This window comes from Hippocampus zosterae, chromosome 17 (genome assembly GCF_025434085.1).
Source record: "Hippocampus zosterae strain Florida chromosome 17, ASM2543408v3, whole genome shotgun sequence".
Lineage (NCBI taxonomy): Eukaryota > Metazoa > Chordata > Actinopteri > Syngnathiformes > Syngnathidae > Hippocampus > Hippocampus zosterae.
The window spans coordinates 15900144-15920353 of NC_067467.1; the positions used below are offsets into that span (position 1 = coordinate 15900144).

A 20210-nucleotide genomic window follows, 5' to 3' on the forward strand; every position below is an offset into this window, starting at 1 on the left:
GATTTCCCTGCTTTATTTTATTTTTTAAATATTTTTTTTGTGAAAATGAGACTGATTAGTGTGCAGTGTATATTAACACAAAAAATATATTACTAACATGTACAAAGACACACAAATGGTTGTTTGTTTTTTTTCTTCTTGACACTCCTCGGATCTACATGGGACCTGTCTTAGATCTACCGGTAGGTCAGGATCTACCTAATGGGCACCCCTGCTCTATATCAATAAAGCTGCATCGTATTGTATTCCCTTTAACATAGCTCCATCTCGTAAGGGGGTTGGCAACCCACGGCTCCAGAGCCGCAGGCGGCTCTTTAGTGCTGCCCTAGTGGATCTCTGGAGCTTTTTCAAAAATGTTCGAAAATGGAAAAAGATGGGGGAGGGAAATATATATATATATATATACAGTGCACTCCGCTTAATAGAACACCGGTTAATAGAGTAATCCGCTTAATAGAGCAAAAGGCTCTGGAACCGATTTGCCTAATGCAATTTCCTATAAAGATACTCCGCTTAGTAGAACAGATCTCCGCTTAATAGAACAGGCCGTAAGCAATGAACATTGTAAACTAGTGGTTTTCGAAGTGTAGCTATCGCGATACTGTACCACTATCGCGAGAAAACGCGGTAGTTCTAGCCGTATACAGTAACAGGTAGCACGCGTCACTCCACACATAGACACACGCACGTCACAATGGCTTCAACTTCATTCAAGAGACGAGAGGGAGACAAAGTGTAGCTATCGCGATACTGTACCACTATCGCGAGAAAACGCGGTAGTTCTAGCCGTATACAGTAACAGGTAGCACGCGTCACTCCACACATAGACACACGCACGTCACAATGGCTTCAACTTCATGCAAGAGACGAGGGCTATCACCTGCGGATAAGAAGGACATACTCAGACGATACGATGCATTGCCGGATTCTCAGAAGGGACGCCCGCGGTTTACAGGACTTCCCTCTTATCCAGCGCATTGAGAGGGAAGTCAACCGCAAAATTACGGACTCCTGTTTCCAGACAAAAGTAACGAATTTTTTCTTCTGAAGGTGTACCTAATAAAGTGTCTCCTGTTAATAGAAACCCCGCTTAGTAGAACAGAAGCGCTTCGGCCCAATGGTGTTCTATTAAGCGGAGTGCACTGTATATATATATATATATATATATATATATTATATATACACACATTTGTTTTAATGTGGTTTCTGTTTGAGGAAAAACATGACGCATTCTTCACGTTTTCCAATGCTGTAAAAATATGTAGAATAAATATTCAATTTCAACGTTTCTGTCAACGAAGAATTGTGTCATAGCCTGAGACAGATGTTTCTCTGAGCAGAGCGGGATGCCAGGCAGGTGGATGTTGCAAAAAAAAAAAATCAGCATTTCATGTTCAATTCACCAAGGGTAGTGGCAAAGAATGAGAATGTGGAGGCCCGAGAGAAGCATTTTAAAATGGCACACGTGAGTTACGAAAAGTACAAAAGTGCATGCCATGCCTCCGCGTCAGGTCTCTATGGAGGATGTAGTGCAGGGAAAAAAAACATTTCATCATGAAGTCAAATCAAGTCAACTGTATTTATAGAGTTGATGAAGTTAATGAAGTCTCATTAGTGTATTTGTAGCCAAATTACTCATTTTGATAGGCTAATATAGCTCACATAGATACAGCATGTTTCCTTCGTTATAAGGCCTTTATTTATTATTTATTTTGCGGCTCCAGACAGATTTTTTTGTGTTTTTTTGGGGGGGGGGTCTCTTTCAACATTCTGGGTTGCTGACCCCTGATCTAGTGGATGCATAACGCGACGTGAGCCACAATCGTGGCTTCTATTCTATGCGCCATATAATGCGGTGCACCCTATACAGGATATGAAAACACTTTTTAAAATAGGCCATTCATTGAAGGTGCGCCTTATACGCCTAAATGCCTGATAGTGCAGAAAATATGATATACTTGTATATAAGTTTAGTTGTTGAATTATTACTTCCAAAGATAATTACCACAGAAATTTCACATTAATTTGTCAGATAAATTTTTGTTTTAGTATCTTTTGATCATGCAATTTGATCCGACCTGCCATGTTTTACAGCAGACCGGCATTCATGTGTGCATATATTTGTATTTTCACATTTAATTAAATTAGAAATGAAGTCGAGAAAAATACGAACGGTCCGTCTTCAATTCAAGGTGAAGTTGTTGTTTGTTAATTACATGACGATTTTTTTTCCATCACATAACTCTTTCTATACCTAGTAATACAAAAAATATGAAAATTTTGTCAACATTTCCCCTTGATCCTGTATATTTCAGTTTTGAATAATACCAGCCTCTGGTACTGATGAAAAACACAGAATATTTATTTTGTGTCACCAGTTTGCTATGATGATGAGCTGACAGATGGCTTCTTTCGAACCCTCTACCGACTGTGCAGTAACTTTGCTCATGCCTGCAACATCTTTATTTCCATTGAAAAAAGGTATGGACATCACCATCCCATCCTTTTACTTAATACAGTCCAGAATCACTGAGCATTCCATCATTTGACTCCACTTGCAACAACATTCAACTCATCGTTTTTGGGAACATGGCACACACATCAAATAATTTCTGATCATTTAAAGCTGGGGTGTCAGACTCATTTCTGTCTTTGGAGCACTGTTACAACAGGGAAACAGAATAAAGGTTTAATATTCAGTCAACTATATATATATATATTGCGCGTCGTCCCGCACGCAGTCTGTCCTTCCGTCTGTCCCTTTTCAAAACGTACCTACTTCACCGCGCCGCCACTGCGCCGCTCAGCCAGTGGCTCACTACGATCGCGCGGGCATCTTAGCGAAAAAATGTTGTCTACCCACAAGCATTGCAATGAAATTGTTAGTTATTTAGTAGAGCTAAACATCTCTTTATTTTGCGATAAGCAATGAAGACAACACTTTTGTGGGCCGTAGGCCCACCTTACCAGCCTTCCGCAGGAACTAGCTGATAAGCCGCCCGGAGGGCGGCGAGCCACCATAATTTAATGCGCGTTTTTATCGGCATTAAATTAAATGAATTTTAACGAAATAATTTTTTTTTCTCGCGAGATTAACGCGGCACACGTCACAAGCGGATGTTACGTTGCTCTATAAATACACCAGAACAAAACAACAAGCGCGCTGCAGAAGTCCATGCCCATGTCTGTTTTGCCAGCCACGGCAGGACGAGACACCGAAAACGGATACTTAAAGAGTTTATGAATGGAAAGATTACTTTTAAAAAGTTGCCTGATTGCTCCACTGACAAGACCAAAGTTATCACAGGTATACGATGTATGCCACTGACACGATTGTTACTTGTTTGGAACTATTGTGTGTGGAAGGTTACAGTGTTCTGCGTCCACATAAATAGAGCGGGTGGAGCTTCTCTGTGTTTGTCTGACAGTGGTAGCGACCTAGCGAAAATAAAACGTCTCCAGTGTTGTCATCGAACCAAGTGTAGTCATTCGAAATGAGGTCTACACAAAAACCGTAGAGAGACTTCCGCACAAGAAGGATCAGCACAATCAACATAGCCTGACTGTGTTAGGGGGAGTGATCCCCCCCCCCCCCTTTCAGAATGGTTTGCCCCAGCAGCACCGGGGAAGTGCGTGCACTTTTTTGTACGGCAGACAGTTTTGAATACAGCGGCACATTATGAACACTGGTGTCTGGTGTCTCGTTATTCTTCAACAAACATACAGAAACAGACTGCTGTGTTCAAAGCAAACTTGAAAAAAACGAAGTATGCAACCATGGTTTAAATGCACTATAGGCCGAGTACTAGTTTACCTTAGATGTGCACTTTATAATGTTATATTGCTCTGTTTTGATTTTATAAAGAAGCTGTTAAAGCAGCTGTTTTGTGACAAAATATTGTTTTCACTGTTGTTGATGGAGAGTAATATTGTGTGAGAGATTATGTGTGAATAACTGCTCCAAGTGAAAAATGTTCATGTAAAATTGAAAATCGAAATTGTTATTTCGGTAAATATTTGCATTTGGCACATAGAAAACTGATTCATGATTCCATGTTGATGAGAGCATTAAAGTGGGGGAAAATGGGACAAAAAATATATAAAAGGAAATTCAGACACAAGCAAAAATGCGTGAGTAATTTAACGATATTTTTTTTTAGTGAATTTGAGTTAATTGTGACAGTTGCATTTTTTATTAGATTAAATATTTTAATCGTTTGACAGCTCTAATATATATAAAAATTCTCATCTCACCCCTCGGGTGGTGTCCGTCCCTCATTCAGCTCGGGTCCTCTACCAGAGGCCAGGAAGCTTGAGGGTTCTGCGCAGTATCCTCGCTGTTCCCAGCACTGCACATTTCTGGACTGAAATGTCCGATGTTAATCCCGGGATCTTTTGCAACCACTCATCGAGTTTGCGGGTCACTGCCCCGAGTGCTCCGACGACCACAGGCACTACTGTCACCTTTACGTTCCAGGCTCTCTCCAGCTCTTCTCTGAGCCCTTGGCATTTCTCGAGTTTCTCGTGTTCCTTCTTTCTGATGTTTCCATCACTTGGAACAACTATATCCACTACAACGGCTTTCCTCTGCCCTTTGTCTATGATCACAATATCTGGTTGGTTCGCCATTACCATCTTGTCAGTCTGGATCTGGAAATCCCACAGGATCTTCGCTCGGTCATTCTCCACCACCTTCGGAGGTGTTTCCCATTTTGACCTTGGGGTTTCCAGTCCTTACTCCGCACAGATGTTTCGGTAGACTATGCCAGCCACCTGGTTATGGCGTTCCATGTAGGCTTTCCCTGCCAGCATCTTACACCCTGCAGTTATGTGTTGGATCGTCTCAGGTACCTCTTTGCACAACTTACACCTTGGGTCTTGTCTGGTGTGGTATATCTGGGCCTCTATGGGTCTGGTGCTCAGGGCCTGCTCCTGAGCAGCCAGGATGAGTGCCTCTGTGATGTCCTTCAGGCCAACCCTCTCTAGCCACTGATAGGACTTCTTGAGATCGTCCACTTCAGTTATGGTCCGGTGGTACATCCCGTGTAGGGGCTTGTCCTCTAGTGATGCGTCGTTCGCGAACGAGCCGGCTCCCGGGGCCGGCTCCCGGAGCCGGCTCTTTGAAGTGAACGATGGGAGCCGGAGGGGGAGGGTTACACACACACGCACACCACACACACAAACACACACACATGCGCGCGCTGCAGATCCCGTTAGAGAAGGCGTTAGAGAAGGGGGAGGGGTTAGAGAAGAGACACACACAGCAGCACACTGAGCAACACGCGAACAAGACAGACGAGGAGACGAGAGAGCTAGTTAGTGAAAAAAAAACAACACGGTGGAAAGTGGAAAGGTGAGAAAATGGATTGGACACACAGTGAAATATGGACTCATTTCAATATAATTGATAGTTCAAAGGCAGCGTGTAGACTGTGCAAGGTTAAAATATCCCATAGATCAGGCTCCACAAATAACCTGCACAGGCACATCAGAAATGTCCACCCATCAGTACAATTTGAAGAGAAAAGACAAGCAAGGGAACCAGCTATTAATGAAGGTGCTAGTGTGTCTGCAACTGTTGCTGCTGCTGCAATGTCACAACTGCCTAGATGTACAGCCCAGAGCTCTATGAGCCACTTTATGCAAAAAGCTATAAAACCAGCAAAACAGAACACAATTGACGAGAAACTGGGTAAAATGATTGCAAGGGATTTTCATCCATTTGGTGTTGGCTGTGTGTTGTCGCAACATCTGTCCCCTCAGAGAGAATCTTCTCCAATACAATACAATACAATACAATACATGCTGATTTATATAGCGCTTTCACAACAGCGGCAGCGCAACTATTAACAGAGAGGAGAAACAGGATCAACCCCTCAAAGCTGAGGCACTTGGTTTTTCTTCATGCCAATCTTCGCTAAAGACAAGCTAAGACCTTTACCTGGATGCTGCTTTTTTTCTTTTTGTTTTACAAATGTTAATTTATAATTTGTTGCGTCGTATTCAAAGCTTACTTTTATTTGTAACTGTACTGTAAATAGTTAAAAGCTTATAAATATACACATTCAGAGATTGGAACTTTTTGACGACCTTGTTTTGAGATGGGTCTTTGTACTTTGTTTTTATTTTTGTAGCACTCCATGTTGAGTATGTTCAGAAGAATATAAATAAAGCCATATAAATAATAAATATTTGATATCATGTCTATTTTTTGCATTAGTACTTCATTTTACACATAATATTACGTTATTTTTGGTATTAATTTAAGCAACAAAAAACTGAGGAGCCATTTGGGAGCCGAAACAGCCGGCTCTTTTTAGTGAGCCGATCCAAAAGAGCCGGCTCTCTAAAAGGAGCCGGAATTCCCATCACTATTGTCCTCCCATGATGGTCCCTCTTCCAGCGCCTCATCTTCTGTTCCCCATTGTCTGAGACATTCTCTTAGTACGTCATCCGTTGGAGCCATCTCCTAGATGTATTCATGGAGCTTGGATGTTTCATCCTGGACAGTGGCTCTCACACTCACTAGTCCACGGCCTCCTTCCTTTCGGCTTGCATACAGTCTCAGGGTGCTGGATTTGTGATGGAACCCTCCATGCATGGTTAGGAGCTTTCGGGTCTTAACGTCCTTGGTCTGAATCTCTTCCTTTGGCCACCTTATTATTCCTGCAGGGTATCTGATCTCTGGCAGGGCATAGCTGTTCATTGCCCGGGTCTTATTCTTGCCATTGAGCTGGCTTCTTAGGACTTGCCTCCCTCGCTGGAGGTATTTGGCCGTAGCCGCTTTCCTTGTTGCCAGTTCGAGGTTGCCATTGGCTTGTGGTATACAGAGGTACTTGTAGCTGGCCTCAATGTCTACTATTGTTCCTTCAGGAAGTGAGACCCCTTCAGTGCGGACTACCTTTCCTCTCTTAGTCACCATCCGACTACATTTCTCAAGCCCGAATGACATCCCCATGTAGCTGCTGTATATCCTGGTTGTGTGGATCAGGGAGTTTATGTCCCTTTCGCTCTTAGCATACAGCTTTATGTCATCCATGTAGAGGAGGTGACTGATCGTAGCTCCATTTCTGAGGCGGTATCCATAGCCTGTCTTGGTGATTACTTGGCTTAGGGAAGGGGTGCCCATTAGGTAGATCCTGATCTACCGGTAGATCTAAGACAGGTCCCAAGTAGATCCGAGCATTGTCGAGGAAAAAAAACCAGACATTTGTGTGTCTTTGTACATGTTAGTAATATATTTTTGTTAATGCACGCGCTGGTAAGGGTAGATCCCGGGAGATTAGTTGGTCGAAAAGTAGATTTCGATCCAAAAAGTTTGGGCACCCCTGGCTTAGGGGGTTCAGTCCTATCCAGAACAGCAGTGGGGAGAGTGCATCACCTTGGTATATGCCACATTTGATGGACACTTGGGTAAGTGGCTTGCCATTGGCTTCAAGTGTGGTTTTCCACATCCTCGTCGAGTTCGCAACAAAGGCTCTTAGGTCCTGTTCACCTTATACAACTCCAAGCATTCAGTGTTCCATGTATGTGGCATCGAGTCATAGGCTTTCTTGTAATCAATCCAGGCTGTGCACAGCTTGGTACGTTGGGACCTGCAGTCTTGTGCGACTGTTCTGTCAACCAGGAGCTGATGTTTGGCTCCTCTGGTATCTCTACCAATGTCCTTCTGTGCTTATTGGCCGATAGTTGGATGGGACTGCACCCTTTGAGGGATCCTTCATGATCAGGGTCGTTCGCCCTTCGGTTAGCCGTCCGGGGTGAGTCCCATCCCTCAGCAGCTGGTTCATTTGTGCTGCTAGGCGCTCATGGAGTGCTGTGGGTTTCTTTAGCCAGTAGGTGTGGACCATGTCCGGGCCTGGTGCTGTCCAGTTCTTCATATCTGAGACTCTTTCCTGTATGTCTGCCAATGTTATGGTCACTGGGTTCTCTTCAGGGAGGTTGGTGTGCTCCTCTTTCAGGGTCACCAGCCATTGTTCACTGCTGTTATGTGCAACCTCCTTCTCCCATATGCCTTTCCAGTACCTTTCAGTTTCCAGTCTTGGTGGGTCAGCTCTGTTGTTATGACCCTGCCACTGAGCGTACACTTTCGCAGGTTGTGTTGCGAACAGCCTGTTTATTCGTCTGGCCTCATTCTCTTTCGTGTACCACTTTAGGCGGCTGGACAAGGCATGGAGCCTTTGTTTGGCAGTTTCGAGTGCTTCAGGTATGGTCATCTGGATGTACCTCTCGGGTATAGGCCTTTTCATCACAGGTCTCTGGGTCTCCGTCAATTGACTCACATCTTTCCGAGCCGCCTTGATCTGAGCCTCCAACCTTCTTTTCCATGGTGGGTAACGTATCTCATGGCTTCCATGGTTGCTTTTATAGCCAAGCATCTCAAGGCAGCCTTGAGTCCGTGGCTTGTGTCTCTCAAATGGTGTCGATTAGCCAAATCCGCGATTTCTTTCAATACTTGAAATTTTATATACTGTATATACTTTGATTCTCTCCTCTTTCATTTCAAACTGCTTCAAACAACAAAGCGTGTGACAGAAAAGTGGTTAGGCCTGCGCAACTGTTTTATGTTCGTTTTATGTCCGTGTTTTATGTTATGTGTTGTGTTTATTATTTTACTTTATTTTAACTGTTTTGTTAAGCGCTTTGTTACAGCTGCCGCTGTTTTGAAAGCGCTAAAAATAAATCGGCTTGTATTGTATTGTATCACTGATGCTGAAGCGTGTATCAGCTCATTGGTTTCTGTGATTGTTACGGTAGGGATCGCCTTCAGTGCTGCATTCACACTTTCCATGAGACTTTCAGGTGGTACTTCACATAGCCGTTGTAATCGGTTTCTAGGTTGCCCAGCTTTCATTCTCGCCATGATCTTAGCTTTCAGGTCAGTTGCTGCCTCGCTCAGCATTTCATTCATTCGGGCTGGCCTCCCAATCTCATCATCTGCATTCATTGGGGCTTGCCTCCCAATCTCTGGTATGACCTCCTCCTCTGATCTGGCAGCCTGGGGCCCTTCACCATGGATTCTGCGTTGTACCTCATCAATCTCAAGTTGTGACAGCGGTTGCCGTTTGTGGATGTTGGAACACTGAGTTCCTAGTATTTTCGTGGTCAACCGTGACTGTGGGTTTCGAAGTAAACTTTCAGCCCACATTCTCTGCATGTAACCCCTCTGACTAGGGTTGCTTGAATAGTAGCATTCCAACAGAGCCATGTTATCGCATCTCGCCCATCTCCGCTTTGTTCCAGTAGCCCATTTTTCATCAAGTACCAGTCGCCCGGCCAAACAAGGTCTGTGTCAGGTGCTGAGGAACCAGAGCACCTTGGGGCAGAGATCCCCAAACTAGATGAGTGGTTGCAACAGATCGGATAACATCGGACATCTCAGTCCAGAAATGTGCAGTGCTGGGAACAGCAAAGATACTGCGCAGAACCCTCAAGCTTCCTGGCCTCTGGCAGAGGACCCGAGCTGAATGAGGGACGGACACCACCCGAGGGGGGGTGAGATGAGGATTATTTTTTATATATATATATATATACTAGCTGGTTCGCCGCCCTCCAGGCAGCTCATCAGCTAGTTCCTGCGGAAGGCTGGTAAGGTGGGCCTTCGGCCCACAAAAGTGTTGTTGCTTGGTTCAACTTTTTGTTCATCTTCATTGCTTATCGCGAAAATAAAGATGTTTAGCTCTACTAAATAACTAACAATTTTATTGCAATGCTTGTGGGTAGACAACATTTTTTCGCTAAGATGCCCGCGCGATCGTCGTGAGCCACTGCCTGAACGGCGCAGTGGCGGCGCGGTGAAGTAGGTACGTTTTGAAAAGGCACAGACGGAAGGACAGACCGCGTGCGGGACGACGCGCAATATATATATATATATAGATATATACATATATCTATATATATACACGCACACCTCCGTGAGCCGTCACCTTATCGTGGTGGAGGGGTTTGTGTGTCCCAATGATCCTAGGAGCTAAGTTGTCTGGGGTTTTATGCCCCTGGCAGGGTCACCCATGGCAAAACAGGTCCTAGGTGAGGGACCAGACGAAGCATGGCTCACAAGCCCCTTATGATAAATAAAATCAATGGCACTCAGTTTCCCTTGCCCGCCCGCGGGTCACCGGGGCCTCCCTCTGGAGCCAGGCCTGGAGGTGAGGCACATTGGCAAGCGCCTGTTGGCCGGGCCTACACCCATGGGGCCCGGCTGGGCTCAGCCCGAAGAGGCAACGTGGATCCCCCTTCTCATGGTCTCACCACCCATATGAAGGGTCAAGTGGGTCAGGTGCAATGTGAGCTGGGCGGCAGCCAAAGGCGGGGAGCCTGGCGGTCCGATCTTCGGCTGCATTCCATGTCTAGCTCTTGAGACATGGAATGTCATCTCTCTGGCAGGGAAGGAGCATATGCACCAAACAGCAGCTCAGCATACCCACCCTTTTTGGAGTCCTTGGAAGGTGTGCTGGAGAGTACTCCTGCTGGGGACTCCCTTGTTCTGCTGGGGGACGTCAATGCTCACGTGGGCAATGACAGTGAGACCTGGAAGGGCGTGATTGGGAGGAACGCCCCCCCTCCCACCCCCCGATCAGAACTCTCATGGTGTTTTGTTATTGGACTTCTGTGCTCGTCACGGATTGTCCATAACGAACACCTTGTTCAAACATAAGGTTGTCCATATGTGCACTTGGCAACAGGACACCCTAGGCCGCAGTTCGATGATCGACTTTGTGATTGTATCATCGGATTTGCGGCCACATGTTTTGGATCCTCGGGTGACGAGAGGGGCGGAGCTGTCAACTGATCACCACCTGGTGGTGAGTGGACTCCGCTGGTGGGGGAAGATGCCGGTCCATCCTGGCAGACCCAAACGTATTGTGAGGGTTTGTTGGGAGCATCTGGCGGAATCCCCTGTCAGAAGGAGTTTCAACTCCCACCTCCAGCAGAGCTTTTCCTATGTCCCCAGGGATGCGGGGGACATTGAGTCCGAATGGACCATGTTCCTTGCCTCTATTGTTGAGGCGGCCAATCTGAGTTGTGGCCGTAAGGTGGTTGGTGCCTGTCGTGGCGGCAACCCCCGTACTCACTGGTGGACACCAGCAGTAAGGGATGCCGTCATGGTGAAGGAGTCCTATCGAGCCTTTATGGCCTGTGGTACCCAAGAGGCAGCTGACGGGTATCGACTGGCCAAGTGGAACGCAGCTTCGGTGGTCGCCGAGGCAAAAACCCGAGCGTGGGAATAGTTCGGTGAGGCCATGGAAGCCGACTTCCAGACGGCTTCGAGGAAATTCTGGTCCACCGTCCGACGTCTCAGGAGGGGGAAGCAGTGCACCACTCACACTGTGTACAGTGGGGATGGGGCGCTGCTGACTTCGACTCGGGACGTTGTGAACCGGTGGGCAGAGTACTTCGAAGACCTCAACTCCACCAACACGTCGTCCTTGGTGGAAGCAGAGCCTGGGGACCCTGAGGTGGGCTCTCCTATCTCTGTGGTTGAAGTCACCGATGTGGTTAAAAAGCTCCTCAGTGGCAAGGCCCCAGCGGTGGATGAGATCCGCCTGGAGTTCCTCAAGGCTCTGGATGTTGTGGGGCTGTCCTGGTTGACACGCCTCTGCAGCATCGCGTGGTCAACAGGGAGAGTGCCTCTGGATTCGCAGACCAGGGTTGTAGTCGCTCTTTTGAAAAAGGGGAACTGGAGGGTGTGTTCCAACTACAGAGGGATCAAACTCCTCAGCCTCCCTGTTAAGGTCTATTCAGGGGTGCTGGAGAGGAGGGTCCGTCAGGAAGTCGAGCCTCAGATTGAGGAGGAGCAGTGTTGTTTTCGTCCCGGCCGTGGAACAGTGGACCAGATCTACACCCTTAGCAGGGTCCTCGAGGGTATGTGGGAATTCGCCCAACCAGTCTACATGTGTTTTGTGGACTTAGAGAAGGCGTTTGACCGTGTCCCTCGAGGAGTTCTGTGGGGGGTGCTTCGAGGGTATGGGGTACCGAATCCCCTGATACGGGCTGTTCGGTCACTATACCACCGATGTCAGAGTTTGGTTCGCATTGCCGGCAGTAAGTCGGAATCGTTTCCAGTGAGGGTAGGACTCCGCCAAGGCTGCCCTTTGTCGTCGATTCTGTTCATAACCTTGATGGACAGAATTTCTAGGAGCGGCCGAAGCGTTGAGGGGGTCCGTTATTGTGGCCTCAGTATTGCATCCCTGCTTTTTGCAAATGATGTGGTGCTGTTGGCTCCTTCAAACAGGGCTCTCCAACTCTCACTGGAGCGTTTCACAGCCGAGTGTGAAGCGGTTGGGATGAAGCTCAGCACCTCCAAATCTGAAACCATGGTCCTCAGTCGGAAAAGGGTGGAGTGGCCCCTCAGGGTCGGGGAGGAGATCTTGCCCCAAGTGGAGGAGTTCAAGTATCTTGGGGTCTTGTTCACGAGTGCGGGCAGGAGGGACCGGTAGATCGACAGGCGGATCGGTGCAGCGTCTGCTGTGATGCAGACCCCGAGGAAGACCCAAGACACGCTGGAGAGACTATGACACCCAGCTTACCTGGGAACGACTCGGGATCCCCCGGGGAGAGCTCGAAGAAGTAGCTAGGGAGAGGGAAGTCTGGGCTTCCCTGCTAAAGCTGTTGCCCCCGCGACCCGGCCCCGGATAAGCGGTAGAAGATGGATGGATGGATGGATGGAGTGTGAACGCCTTAAAACTATTGCAAAACCTCACTACAAATGACAATTTGACATTTTGGTTCAGATTTTAGCGACGATCAAGTTGACAAACTTGATTTGCTTTCGCAGACCACATGAAATTATGTGGCGGGCTGGATCTGGCCCCCAGGCCTTGATTTTGACACCTGTGATTTAAAGGTTCTCACATCACTCTGGTAAATACAGTCAAACCTCGGTTTTCGAGCGTGTCTGTTCTCGACCAAATCGGTTTTCAACCAAAAACCTCAAATTTTTTTTAATGCCTCAGATTATAACAAAAATTCGGTTCTCGACCAAACTGAGCGCCCTTGAATGCGCCACTTGACTTCTCTCGACTTCCTTACACGAGGAAGTGACGCCTCCGCTGTGAGCAGACGTGTTCAATAAAGATTTTGAAAAAAGAGCGTCCATTGTGAGCAGACGTGTTCAAAGATTTTTTTTAAAAAGAGCGTCCATTGTGCATCCGTTGAGCAGACATGTTCAAAGATGGAAAAAAAAAAAACAAGAGCATCAATTGGCTGTGCATTGTGATGAGACGTGTTCAATAAACTGCTTAACCCTCGTAGTGCACCGCTTGCGATAAATGTAAAATGATGTCTTTGAATCAAAGGCAAAGGCATTCAGAAAAACACGAGAGAGCTGAAACTTATGGAGGGGTTCTAAAATGGCCTAAATTTCATGACGTCACCGGCTGATAATTGTCAGGCATTGCAGCAATAATAAAAAAACGTTTTGATACCTTAATCTTCACAATTTACATATTTTGCACCATAGAGACCCATTATAATACATATTTTTGGATGCATCGTAAACCTAATGTGTAAACATGCATTTCACGCGATTTTTACGTCAATCGCTTTGTTTTCGCTTGGACAGACGTATGCATGCCACATTGTTGGGTTGAGGTCATTCCAATTGTGCAACTTTTAGGTGGCGCCAGAGGATCGCAAATGAGTTTGCCTTTTTGCAGGAGGCTTCAAACCAATGCATTTACATGAACACGTCTGGTCGGGATTGTTAGTAGGGCTTGGTTGGGACCTCCAGAAACAATTTTTTTTTCCTTCTGCAAAAAATAAAGAATAAAAAATCCCAAAGAACTAATAAAAATATATATATATATATGTATGGATAGCACAGATGCCTCTGAACATTTTGAATGTTTGAAAAAAAAAGAATGTTTTTATAACACAAAATACATCATTACAAAAATTGTAAAATGCGTAACTTCAGGCCTTTTTAATTTGGAGCACACAAGGGTTAAAAAAAGCAGACGTGTTTGTTAAGAGCCACGCAAATTGGACTGTTATTTCTGCATTGCACCAAAGAAAGCAAGTGGAAGTAGTAAAGCTTCTGAAAACAGAGGAAAATAGTGCGCAAACCTATTGAATTTAAGCAAGATTTGATCGTGAAATATGAATCAGGTGTGCATGTGTCTGTGTTGGCTCAGGAGTTCGGCATGCCGAAATCAGCAGCATCCTAAAAAAGAAAGACCATCATAAAGTCAGTGTTGTGGCTAAAGGATCTTGTGTGTTTAGTGAACAAAGGCCATAAATATTTGAGAGAGTGGAGAAACATTTGCTTATTTTCATAAATGAGAAACAGCTAGCAGGGGACAGTCTTAGCCAAGATACGATTTGTGGCAAAACAAAACAAAAAAATGTGTGGCTTTTCTGCTTGGCTCTCGACGAAGGCGGACGCTTTTTTGCACAGCTCCTGCCCTCTCCCCCACCCTCTCCTTGCTTGCCACTTAGTCTTTGTGCTGTCTTTGTCTAACTTTTCCTAGCCTCCTACCGTATTTTCATCCGAAGAACTAACCATGGAATTAGTTGGCTGGTCTCTCGATGTAATCGACAAAATTTTTTTGACGAAAAGAGCAGGCAGTGGGGAGCCTGCTCGCCCTCCGGGGACATTTGCTGCCGGATACGCCGGATCCATGGAGAAAGTGAAGACCGGTGTGCGTGGCAATACTTTCCGTGGAGGATGTGGAAGACATCTACATTATTGGCCTTTTGATAACAGGAATGCTGCTGTTTGGTTTGGCAGCTTTCTGTTCTATCGCAAAATTCAACCGACGGGAGCGGCTTTATTGAAAGTGAAGAAGCTGCCGGTCATTCTGGATGGTTTGGCGCGAATGTCCAACACTCAGACTCAAGCGGTGACTGAGCTCAAAGGCAATATTGATGCGGTTTTGGAGCGACTCCGCGCGATCGACAACATCATGGAGAAGTTGGAATCTGCGCTGCGGAAAGAGTTTTCGGATACGGCTAATCGGCGGCAGTGAAGAGATACATGCCACAGATTCAAGGCTGTCTGAAATTGTTGGTGGCCGTCCATCCAAAACAAACAACGCTATCTGGCCTTTCCTCTGGATGGAAGTGTACGCATGGAATCTAGGGCCCCCACCATCACCCCCCTCCTTCTCGGCCACGGACTGATAAGCCGGGACTGTCTTTATGATGAGCAGACCTCGACGAAGCAGCTATGACCTGTACACGCATACACATACACAACTGGACAACCACACGCGCATGAACATCCTTGTTATCACCGTCTTCATCGCTCCGATTCTTTTTTTCCCCCCGTGACCGCGGTTCGACATGTGAGCGCTCGTGTGTCCGTGCAGCTGGTCATTTTCGGCCGCGTCGCGGTCACCCCCCCCCTTCCCCTTCCCATTCATCCTTCCCCTTATTACATGTTATGTCTTGTGACTTGTTGTAACTGTCATATGCTTATTTATGTGCTAGGGTCTTTTTTTATCCTGGACTTAAATTATCCTCAGAAGAGGATAGTTCGAGCGTGTGTTTTTTTTCCTCTCCTTACCCAGCGTTTTCCTTTCTGAATTCTGATTGTAATTTCCCCATTGCGGGACAAATAAAGGATATCTTATGGAGGGTTGTTACCTCGTAACGTAGGATACGATTGCAGACAGAGCGTCCATAGTTATAGCCATTACTTTCGGGTTTATAAATTCAAGGTGTAAAAGAATGCAATCTACAATTGTCACGATGAGAGAGAGAGAGATTCAGAGATTTTCAATTTTTATGTTACAATGTCAATGTTTTTGTTAACATTGCTCAAAATAAAACATACAAAATGTTTGTAGTTTGTTGTTACTTGCTCTCTTATTACACATGTATACAGTTTATGGTGTAAAATAGTTTAAAAAATGTTTTAAAAAAAGTTGTTTTCTAGACTTGAATGCATTAATTTTTTTTACATTGATTCTAATGGGAAACTTGATGTCGGTTTTCGAACAGCCTTCTGGAATGGATTATGGTCGAAAACCGAGGTTTGACTCTTCTGGACCCTTGATCACATTTGGTGCATAAAAACCAGAACTGAAACAGGATGGGCCCATGTTTGGTCCTCATTCATTGCTGATAATTCAGGCACAATCATTTCAGTCTGAAGATTGACAACATTTTTTTCTTGCAGCCTTCCAAACATGTCATAGTGAGTGTATTGACCTATCAAAATTAATTTAACCCTTTCATGCACCCCGAAACCTGATCACATGATAAGCTGTCCACTCTAGTAACCACTGCCCCTGAAAGCGTTAACATGGGTTGTTATTTTATAAGAATCTATGGAAAGCAGAGTGACTAAGTAGTAATCTGGTGTTCTTAAGGTTCAACTTCACCCTGCGACAAATGGATGTATCCTGTGACGCCTACAATCATTTTCAACATTGCCTGTCCCAGCTTGAGGACCTGGAGGATGGACAGCGCAGCTACACAGTAGAACAGCTCCCTTGTACATTCCCACAGTTTCTTCAGTACGAACGCATTGATCATCTGGTAAGAAACACACTTGGCTTCTACCTTCTTCTAGCGTATGAGGCAGCTTTGCGGTGTTAAATGTCCAGACGTTGCAGCCATTGGACAGTACATTAATTAGGTGCTGTGAGGTTCAAGTTGCCATCTGGTGGTCGATGAATGGGACAGTAGTAGAGGAGATGTTCTGCAGTTTGGAGTTCTGGTCCACAGTCGCAGAATGGTGATTCGACGAGACCCCATCGGAACATGTTGTCATTGAAACGGCCTACCCTAGTTCTTAGGCGGTTGAGTCGTACCCAGACTTTCCGGGGTAGCGTTGAGCCAGGTGGGGGTTCGGTGTTGGGTTGGACCATGAACTGGTTGGGTCTTGCAGTTTTATCCCAACTACTTCTCCACATTTCCAGGATGTTAAAGTTGGAATCATGGAGTTCTGCAGCATGATGAGAAAAAGGGTGGCGAGATTTTAGCCTTTGGCGCTTTCCAGGTTGTACCTCGGCGATCAACTGGTTTAGGGCATGGATTTTGTCCAGCACAGCATGTTAAGCAAGGCAGTGGGTAGCTTTTTCTCTACGTAAGCTGGCTGGGGCAATGCCTGCCATAACTGGTAGGAACTCCGTGGGGGTGGGTCGCAGACATCCGGTGATTATCCTCAAGGCAACATCAATCTTCTTTGAATGGGTACTTCGGCACCACACTGGTGTTGCGTATTCAGCTGTGCTGTAAGTAAGCGCAAGAGCACTTGTACGGAGTGTGTGAGTGCTTCCGCCCCAGGATGAGCCAGCTAGGCGTTTCAGCAGATTGTTTCGAGCTGTTACTTTGCCCATCTTTAAAGCCCTCCTCAAAACTCACTTGTATTCTTTGGTGTTCAACTCAGCATGACTTAGATTTGTTCTTGATTTTACTTCTTGGTGCTTTCTACCGCCTTTATTACGGATTCGTCTTACTGTTTATTGTGTATGTTAAATCGCTCTATGTACAGCACTTTGTATGCAGCGATGGCTGTTTGAAAGTGCTCTATAAATACTGTTGACTTGACTTGACAAAGAGCATCTATGTGCTGTTCATATGTGAGCTGTCGGTCGAGCTTCACTCCTAGGTACGTGGGGGATGGGTTATGTGGGAGTGGAGTCCCATGCAGGTAGACAGTGAGTTGGCGCTTGGATTCCATGTTGTTTAGGTGGAAAGGTGTGGTGGTAGTCTTTGCCAAGCTCAATTTAAGTCTCCACGTTCTCAAGTATTCCGCTATCAATGCCATATTAGCAGTTAGTGATTCTTCCACCATGCACCAGCTTTTGTGGGAGTAGCTTGGTGCAAGATCGTCAGCATATCCATAATGATGAGACTTGGTTTTGGGCATATCGCTGATATAGATGTTAAAGAGCATAGACGAGAGGCATGATCCCTGTGGTACATTTCTCAAGCGGCGGGGTCGGCTGCGTTGTCCGTCGCTGGTCTTGAGCACAAAGCTTCGGTTTGCCAGAATATTGCTCAGGAAGCAAACTATTTGCTTGTCCGGAATCATCTGGAGAAGCTTCAGTATCAGGCCTTGATGCCATACAGTGTCATATGCTGCAGTTAGGTCAACCAAGATAACTCCAGCCTTATTTCCCTTCTCGAAGCTAACTTCAATAGTACTTGTCAGCTTGATTATTTGCTGGGTGGTAGAGTGTCCATGTCGGAAGCCAGCTTGTTCTTTAGGCAGCTGGGGGTCAACCACTGAGTCAAGTCTGGTCAGGAGAAGACGTTCCAAGATCTTACACGGAACACATAGCAGTGAGATAGGGGGCAAGCTCCTTGGGTCATTGGGATGTTTATGTGGTTTCAGCAGGGAAACCACAGTAGCTTTCCGCCAGATCTTCGGTATAGACTGGTGCTTCATACAGGCTGAGCGATATTTGCATAGCCAGTTCATGCATTTTGGGCCACAGTATTTCAAGAACTCAGATGGAATATTATCAGGGCCCTGGGCTTTGCCAGTCTTGATCTGTTTGATGACAGAGGTTAGCTCTTTGGTGGAAAAGGGAGCTGAGAGGAAGCTATCAACGCTTGGAGCATTCCATAATCTGGTGCATTCTTGTTTCACTCGGAGGTCATGGACTTTGTCTGCCTCTTTATACTTTCCATTAGCTAATAGCAGGTGTGCAATCGAGTTGGCAGTGACAGGGCAGCGTTTGGGTTGAGAGCACCGTCCTGTGAGGCGATTGAAGGTCTTCCAAGCTACTCTGCTGGAGTGAGTGAAGTCTATGCTTTGGACCGTGTCTTCCCAACGTTTCTTACGGTTCGTGTCGAGGCAATACACTAGGTCGGTGGAGGTCTTGGTTGCTTCTTCACTGGTTGTGGCAGACAGGAAGTCTTTGTAGTGGCTGTCACACTCCTCGTCCCATGTTGGTATGAGTTGGTGATGGTAACCGCGTGGGATTGTTCTTTTTGCGGCTTTTTATAGGGCTTTACAGAACGACATATAAGACGTATTCAGGTCTGCTGATGTTGGGTCTGGTAGGTGACAGATATTGTTATCAGCTAAGCGCCTGAATTTAGGCCAGTTGGCTTTTCGAAAGTTCCATCTCCTCACAGATTTGCTTGGAGTTGGCCTGATTGGATTAGCCGGGAGTATGAGTGATGGTCTATGCTGTGACTTGGGAAACGGACTGGGGATCAGCCGCTCTGGAATGGGTCCATTAATGTTGGCAGATGGCCAAGTCCGGGTTAGTTGTTGTGTTCCATCTTCTGGAGTGGAAGCTGTCCGGTTCTTTTGGATCGTAGAGCAGTTGCAAGCCAGCGGCCGAGGCCCAGCTTTCAAGTGTTTGACCATCTGGATTAGTGGTTTGGTAGCCCCATTTGGTGCTATGGGAATTGAAATCTCCGCTGTATATACAAGGAGAGGCAAAGCGAGAGGAGAGGCCTTGCAGTTTTGTGCTTTGTGGTTATACACATTTACTACGGTGGTGCCTCCAATTTCCGTTGCCGTCCATTCCACATTTCACTTTGTGATGAGTTGATCGGCTTCTAGGTGGCAGAGTTCTTCACAAAAGTGGCTATTCCATGTATGCTGCTGTTGGTGCAAGCAGCCAGGTTGTAACCGGAGATCTTGAGTTTGGAATGATCCAGTGAGTGGGTTTCTTGCAGGAGGATTGCTGTTGCATTGTGCTTTTCCATAAGGTGTTCTATGATTGCACATTTTGCTATAGTAAGGCCTTCCACATTTAGCTGCATTATTGTCACTCCGACCCATGTAACAGATGGATTTGCATGCCCTGATAGGGGCACGTGCTCTGGTCCGGTTCTTCTCACAGCTCTCCGAGGGTTTATCCTTTTACCACCCCGAAGGGGGTTGCTGTCTCTGATTGTTGACATTCACTCTACAGATTTGTAGATTACCAGGGCTCACCACGTGGTGGTTGTCAACGTGAACCCCGGCTTCTACCTAAGTAATTTACCACTATTCTGCTAGTTAAATCGAATAGTTCAATATAAGACCTAGAAAGATGCGGAGATACAGACCAAGGACTCAAGGCTGTCTGGAATTGTTGGCGGCCGTCCCTCCAAAACAAACAACGCTATCTGGCCTTTCCCCTGGATGGAAGTACGCATGGAGTCTAGTGGGCCCCCACCACCACCCCGCTCTTTCTCGGCCATGGACTGAGAAGCCGGGACTGTCTTCATGATGAGCAGACCTTGACGAAGAAGCTATGACCTCTACACGCATACACATACACAACTGGACAACCACACGCGCATAAATATCC

General features: G+C 46.2%; 1 protein-coding gene and 1 long non-coding RNA gene across 3 annotated transcripts in view; both read left to right on the plus strand.

Annotated features, from left to right (window-relative positions):
• The window catches only part of LOC127590289 (uncharacterized), a 50732-nt gene that overhangs the window by 25069 nt on the left and 5453 nt on the right, over positions 1-20210 (plus strand). The window lies entirely within an intron of this gene.
• The window catches only part of mettl22 (methyltransferase 22, Kin17 lysine), a 49380-nt gene that overhangs the window by 23717 nt on the left and 5453 nt on the right, over positions 1-20210 (plus strand). For both annotated transcript variants that reach the window (XM_052049745.1, XM_052049744.1), the window contains exons 10-11: positions 2379-2481; positions 16317-16485. In XM_052049745.1, the coding sequence (XP_051905705.1) occupies positions 2379-2481; positions 16317-16485 (272 nt within the window). The remainder of the gene's footprint in view (positions 1-2378; positions 2482-16316; positions 16486-20210) is intronic.